The 7,919-nt window shown below is 44.5% G+C and overlaps 1 protein-coding gene across 1 annotated transcript; it reads left to right on the top strand.

Moving 5' to 3' along the window:
• Positions 1-1,658: 1,658 nt before the first annotated feature.
• Positions 1,659-6,970, top strand: LOC139354282 (uncharacterized). Its single transcript, XM_070998502.1, has 2 exons — positions 1,659-2,051; positions 2,222-6,970. Exons 1-2 carry the CDS (start codon positions 1,659-1,661, stop codon positions 6,968-6,970), a joined length of 5,142 nt encoding a protein of 1,713 aa, XP_070854603.1.
• The last annotated feature ends 949 nt before the right edge of the window (positions 6,971-7,919 follow it).

The raw sequence follows: 7,919 nt of genomic DNA, 5'->3' as shown, positions 1-7,919 counted from the left end.
CAAACTTGCACTGTGCAGGGAGCCCAAGAACCTACATGCCACTTCCCAAAATTTCAGCTCTTACAGTTTACGAGATATCAGCTTTCATAAGAACAGACGGGCGGACGGACAGATGGAGTCGGAAACGCTTTCTTCTACCTGTTACATACTTTCCGACGAATGTAGTATACCCTTCTTCGAGTAAAAGGTATAATAAGGGAGAATCGACTTATCGATCAGATATCTGTATAAATAATATAAATACATAAAAGCAAAACATTTTGCGTGAAAAGAAAGGGTAAAACCATTTTAGAAAGTAAAACGCTTCATACAAATGAAAAATGTTATGTTAAGAAATCTGAGGCAATCCTACCCTTAGTCTTCGTGTGAATCAGGGGTTGAGAAGATTGACACCACCGTAAGTCCGTATCCGTGCGGGTAAGGAATCTGAAGTGATTTGTAAACAAATTAAAGGCAGGCACGTGTCAGACTTGTTAAGCCTCGACTGCTCCTCTGTGGTGAATAAGGCCTTGGCGGCGAGAAGATGCAAATACGCCTACGCTAGAGTCCGACTATAATGCTCCATTGTAACGTAGGTAGCAGTTGGGAGGGGAATGTTATTGACTGAAAGTGTCCTTAACCTGGCCCGCTGTCGGACCTGATCATTCACATTTTATGCTCATAAGCGCATTTAAATAATAATTTTCGTAATCAGAAAGCCGTTGTGGTGTGGAAGTCGAGTGGCGGTGAATAAAATGCTTGTAGCCTTCGGATTCCAAACATAATACAAGAAACCAAAAGAAAGCGCTTCCGACCCTATACAGTATGGGATTGTGGGATATAGTGACGATCGATTCATTTTTTGAAAGTGCCTTTCGAAAAATAAATATTTTTAAAAACTTTTTAAACTCTATCGCGTCAAGCACCCACATTTTAGAATATTTACGAAAAATTTAAATGATATTTTGTTTTGAATATCAATGTGCAACTTCATGCCAACAATTGTCCAATTCGAGCCATTGTGCCTTAAGATTATGACGATAACACTTTAAAACCACTTTGACATTATTTATGGTAGATTTTTGAATTATTTGGGCGGCTTGTGGGCCTTTAAGTGGGCGTGGCAAATTTTTTTATTAAGTCAATCGATAGGTTTTGATGAAAAGATTACATTTCAGTTAAAAATTTTTTTTTTTTTTTAGCATCAAAACTGTGGAAGCCAGTTTTGGGGGCTTGTGGGCGTTAGAGTGGGCGTTGCACTCTGCCAAATCCCAATAGCCTAGCTCTTATAGTTTCCGAGATCTCAGCGTTCATACGGACAGACAGACAATGCTAGTTCGACTCGGGTAGTGATCTTGATCAAAGGTATATGTTCCTGAACGGTTGCAGTCTTTACTAATCTCTCATCATTAGGCGCATAATGCCATCTCTGTCCTATGTAATATAATATCGATATACATATATATATATACCATTTTTCGTTTCTGGCAACGCCGCTACGTCGGCGTCTTTTTGTGAAATTCAGATCAGTATCAAATAGGCTTCGAAACCGTCAAGAATAAAAATTACATACAGTCCACACACAAATCGTTTATATTTCTAACCATATTGCTGGTCCATCGTTCCGGATTCTTGGACAGTTTTGAAGTGCTTTGATTCTCAATTGGTAATTGTTTGCAATGGAACAATTAAAATCATTAGTAAAGAGCCGTGCCAGACTCAAGGCCAACATCACACGTGTCTTGGCATGGGCTGAACACACGGAGATCGCTACACACACAGAGATCACCACACGGATAGATCTTCTCAACGAAGTTTGGAAGGAGTTCAACCAGTTTAGCGATTGCATTGCGCTTCACGAGGAAGTGGAAGGCTATGTCGATCCGGAGATTGACAATGCGGTCTATGAAGCAAAATACCTAAGGGCAAGCGCTATTCTCAAGGAAAGGAGTAATGACCTACAACCGGGGACATCTACAAGCGGTGCGAGTGGCAGCAACGGGCTACACTCAAACAACGATGCAATCTTAAACTTGCTGCACCAAAACCAACAACTATTCGAGCGACTTGCTGTAAGTCAGAACACACCGAACACGCCAGATCATGTTGGTGGTGACGTCACATTAGCGAATTCTCGGAACTCGGTACTCACGGCGAATTCAAATCAAAACGGTTCTCGGGCAACTACACAGAGTGGCCATCCTTTCAAGACATATATGAAAGCACAATTCATAACAAACAGCATTTGTCCAACACCCAGAAGTTCCATCACTTAAAAACACTACTCGTTGATGAGGCTGCCAACTTGGTTCGACACTTGGCAATTACGGACACGGCTTACAACACTGCATGGGAACGTCTTAAGGAAAGATACAATCGTCCACGGCACATTGTAAACTCGTTTTTGGAACAGTTTATGAGCCTGCCAGCAACTACAAAGATCGATGCAACAGTTCTACGGAAGGTTTCGGACGGAGCAAACGAAATTGTTCGTGGATTTGATGCGGTGAATCAGACGGGACGCGATTGTTGGATCATATATCTAGCCCTAGAGAAACTTGACGCTGACACACGGCGCAGGTGGATTGAGCGCAGCATGGAGACCGATTCGCCCACTCTAGAGGAATTCTTCAAGTTTCTCGATTCTCGCTGCGAGGAACTGGAGCTGAGCAAAAGGGAGCTTGCGACTGGAAGCAAGACAACAACACATCCTGAAAAGCCAAAACGGATCACACACTCGATGGTTGCGGTTGAGAGTAGTGGCTGCACCAAATGCAGTTCTACGGAACACACTCTATATGGCTGTCAGCAGTTTCTGGATATGTCTGGACTGCAGAGGCGATCATTTGTGAAGGAGAAATCACTATGCTACAACTGCTTGCGACCTGGTCATGGGGTCAACAGGTGCAAGTCAACATACAAGTGCAGGCAATGCAAAGGAAATCATCACTCCCTTCTTCATGTTCAACCGAATCCACAGGCTAGTGGGAATCTTGCCCAGATAGCGGAGGGAGACGAGCAAAACTTAAGCGCGTCTAACACAAACTCAGTGACACTCAGTCATGTGGCCCAAGGAGCGGGCACCCAAACGGTTGTATGTGCACAAGGCACTGCAAAATCTACACATCAAACGGAATTCAAACGGAGCATATTACCAACTGCTATGGTGTATGTTAAAAACGCGAAAGGTGACCACGTAACATGCCGTCTTCTATTGGACACAGGATCAGAGCTATCTTATGTATCTGAGCGTTGCATCCAAGCTCTCGGATTGACACGGTCGGCATCACGCATTTTGGTTACGGGAATCTCTTCCGTAAAAGCAGACACGACAAGGGGATGCAGCACGCTGCAAATCAAGTCTCGCATATCTGATGATCGTTTGGTTGTCTATGCCCACGTGCTAGGCAGAATCACCTCATCTCTGGAACGTCAAAATATCGACGCATCGACACTCGAGGTATTTAAGGATCTGCAGCTGGCGGATACACATTTCAACGCAAACACCCCAGTAGATATACTATTGGGAAGCGAACACGTATGGTCAGTGTTCACAGGACGAAAGATGTACGACAACAAGGGTAATCTTATCGCTATTTCCTCGGTATTCGGATGGGTAATCACTTCACTCATCACATCGAACGCAAGCAACGCTGTTGCACTAACCACAACCATGGATATCGACAACACGCTTCAGAAGTTTTGGGAACTGGAAAACGTTCAAAGCAACACAAAATTGGAACCGGAAGACGATCAGGTCGAGAAGCACTTTCTCGCCACCCACAGTCGGGATGAAAACGGGAAGTATATCGTTGAACTTCCATTCAACACGGAAAGTCCTGAATTCGGAGAAACTCTACATGGAGCTCTTAAACGTTTCAAATCGGTGGAGCGACGACTACAACAAAACGAGCAGCTGCGGACACAGTACGTATACTTTATGCGAGAGTATATCAACCTGGGGCACATGCGTGAGGTGCCGCCAGAGGAAATCGCTACTGGGAGTCACTTCTTTCTTCCCCATCACCCAGTGCTAGGCCGAAAACTGCGAGTGGTCTTTGATGGATCCTTTCGCGACGCTAATGGTAAGGCCTTAAATGACACTCTTTTCACAGGGCCCAGCATCCAGCGCGATCTATTTGCTGTGTGCCTACGCTTTCGAATGTACAAGTTCGCATTCTCAGCGGACATCGTTAAAATGTTCCGCCAAATATGGGTAAACGAAAAGCACAGAAACTATCAGAAGATCGTTTGGAGAGAGGATCCATCCGATCCGATCAAGCATTTCCAATTGTGCACTGTAACCTACGGAACGTCATGTGCACCATTCCTGGCGGTACGAGTGCTGGAACAACTCGCTGTGGATCATCAAGACGAATACCCGAATGCTTCAAAAATCCTACTGGAGGATTTTTATGTAGATGATGTTCTTACTGGATCAAACAATGAGGATGAACTACGTCGAAACCGAGACGAGTTGATTCAGCTGATGTCGTGCGCAAATCTGGAACTCGGGAAATGGGTATCAAATACCTCATTTATACAAAAGGATGATACCAACGCACAACCTTCGCCAGTTAAGGTTCTCGGACTATACTGGGATCCTGGAAAAGACATTCTGACGTACAACATTGGTCTAGCAGCAAATCCTGACTGCACAAAGAGACAAGTCTTGTCCGACGTCTCGAGGATATTTGATCCTCTCGGACTCTTGGCACCCATTGTCATCCAATTTAAGATTACCTTCCAAAAACTCTGGCTCTTAAACTTGGATTGGGATGACCCGCTTCCAACTAAACTAGCGGACAACTGGCTGAAGTGTAGAGCAGACCTAGACACTCTACAAAAATTCCAATTACCACGCTTCGTTGCCAACGACGCAGACAATATCGAACTTCACGGATTTTCGGATGCCTCAACCAAGGCGTATGCTGCTGTGGTGTACAGCAGAGTTACAAATGTCGACGGATCCATCTCGGTGTCCCTTGTGGCTGCGAAGACAAGGGTGGCGCCACTGAAACAACAATCTTTGCCACGCCTGGAGCTTTGCGCAGCACTTCTTCTAAGCCAACTCGTTCGTTCGATCTCTTCTGGATTACGCCACAAGAACATAACTGTTTTTGCCTGGTCCGACTCTTCAATAGTGCTCTCCTGGTTATCTTATGCACCAGCCCAACTAAAGACCTTTGTTGGAAACAGAACCTCGGAAATCCTTGACACTCTTCCTAGGAAGGCCTGGCGGCACGTAGACTCCAAATCAAACCCAGCTGACTGCGCTTCCAGAGGTCTGATGGCTGCTGACATCATCGACTTCCATTTGTGGTGGAATGGACCTTTGTGGCTTCGGGACAAAGATCAATACCTGGTAAAGTTGAACGATTCACGTTTTGGATTATCTCTTTCAGACAAACGCATTCAAGGAGAAGTCAAGTCCAACTGTTTGGCTACCGTGGCTGCTGCAACTCAGGTTCATCTACTCGATGAGCTGATCGCACGAGTTTCTTCTTGGCTCAAGCTCGTTCACATTGTCGCCTATGTGAAGCGATTCATTCAACGCACACAAAACCCGTCCAGCGATAGGACCTCGAAAGCGCTTACGTTTGAAGAGATTAAGGCAGCAAGGATCATTTGTATAAAACACGCGCAACGCTGTTTCCACGAAGACTACCAATTGCTCCTTGCCAAGAAACCCCTAAGGAACCGATCGCAGCTGGTCAAACTTGCACCAATGATAGACGAAAACGATTTGCTGAGGGTAGGCGGAAGACTGCACCAATCGCAGTTGTCACGAGAGGCAAAACACCCAGTTTTGCTACCAAAAACGCACCGAATCTCGAAGCTGATCCTGGAACACGAGCACCGAGTAAATCTTCACCCTGGCGTTTCTTCCCTGTTCGTAATCGTTCGGCAGAGATTCTGGATATTTGGAGCACGTAATCTCATTCGCAGAATAACACACGACTGTTTATCCTGCTTTCGTCAGCGCCACCACACCGCCCAACAACAAATGGCTGATTTACCCAGCGTGCGTGTCACTCAAGCCCTTCCATTTGTCAATACTGGTTGCGACTATGCAGGTCCAATCCTTCTAAAGGATGCCAAAGTTCGGAAGCCACGTATCAGCAAGGGCTACATTTGCCTGTTCGTCTGCATGGTCACCTCGGCCATACACCTGGAACTTGTCACAGACCTGACAACAGAAACCTTCTTGGCTGCCTTGCGCCGCTTCACATCCCTACGTGGCAAGTGTAGCAAGATCTACAGCGACAACGGAACAAACTTTATTGGAGCTAAGCGATCCCTCAACGAAATGCAAGAATTGCTTGCATCACAACGACATAAGGACATCGTCACATCCACTTTGGCGGATGACGGAATTCAGTGGGTACTCATTCCCCCCAGAGCTCCTCATTGGGGAGGGAAATGGGAGTCGGCAGTTCGCTGCGTCAAACTGCATCTGCGCCGAGTCACCGGCAACTCAACGCTCACCTTCGAGCAAATGCGCACCTTGCTTGCTCAAATCAGCGCAGTGATAAATTCACGCCCCTTATGCTACACATCTGATACCGAAGACAACTACTTATCACCCGCCCACTTCTTAATTGGGCGACCGTTAACAACCGTGCCAGATCCTGACTTAAGCCACATCCCTGTGGGTCGATTAGGATATTGGCAAAGCATCCAGGCTATGCTTCAAGGATTCTGGAAACAATGGCATCAGGAGTATCTGACTTCTCTGCAACAACGTCCAAAATGGACCACTTCAACACCCAACCTCTCGATTGATGATGTAGTTCTCGTTAAGGAGTCCAATACGCCACCAGCATCGTGGCATATCGCACGGGTTATGGAAACCTATCCAGGGAAGGACAACCTCGTTCGAGCAGTCAAGCTGAAGACATCAACAGGAGAGATGACCAGACCAATCACGAAGATTGCCGTTTTGCCCAGTTCAGAAACTGTGTTTCAGGGCGGGCCGGGATGTTCCTGAACGGTTGCAGTCTTTACTAATCTCTCATCATTAGGCGCATAATGCCATCTCTGTCCTATGTAATATAATATCGATATACATATATATATATACCATTTTTCGTTTCTGGCAACGCCGCTACGTCGGCGTCTTTTTGTGAAATTCAGATCAGTATCAAATAGGCTTCGAAACCGTCAAGAATAAAAATTACATACAGTCCACACACAAATCGTTTATATTTCTAACCAGTATATATACTTTATGGGGTCGGAAGCGCCTCCTTCTGCCTGTTACATACTTTCCAACGAATCAAGTACACCCTTTTACTCTACGAGTAACGTATATAACAAGGAAGAACGTTATAGTCAAGTGCCTCGATTATCAGATACCCGAACTCAGCTAACGGGACGAAAGGGAGATGGAGATTGGCATTGCGGATTGTAATATGTCACCTACCCGCGATCTTAATATAAGCTTAATGGTTCGATAAAATAAAATTTTTTAAATTTGTAAACGGGAATCGTTTGTCTATTGCTTGTCCACCTCTTAGTTTTTTTTGTCCACGTCCAGTTTCAAAAATATAAGATTTCAAAATTTCGAAAATTTTCGAAAATTATAATTTAAATTTTTCAAAAAAATGTTATTGGAATCGTTTGTCTATCGTAAGTCTACGTTTGTCCACCCTTTAGAATTTTAAAAAACTCAAAACTTTAGTTAATTTGACATTTTTTGGGGTTTCACCACATTTCAAAAAACTAAATGGTTTAATTTTCCAAAATTTTTTCATGGAATCGGTTGTCTATCGTTAGTCTACGTTTGTCCACCCTTTACAATTTTAAAAAACTCAAAACCTTAGATAATAATCTAATGTTTAGTTTTTCACAACTATAGAAAACTTTACAAGGAAGAACGCTATTGTCGTGTACCTCGACTATCAGATATTTGTATGAAAAAGAGATAAAATATGGCC

Source organism: Drosophila suzukii, assembly GCF_043229965.1.
Source record: "Drosophila suzukii chromosome 2 unlocalized genomic scaffold, CBGP_Dsuzu_IsoJpt1.0 scf_2c, whole genome shotgun sequence".
NCBI lineage: Eukaryota > Metazoa > Arthropoda > Insecta > Diptera > Drosophilidae > Drosophila > Drosophila suzukii.
This window is presented reverse-complemented; position numbering and strand designations above follow the sequence as displayed.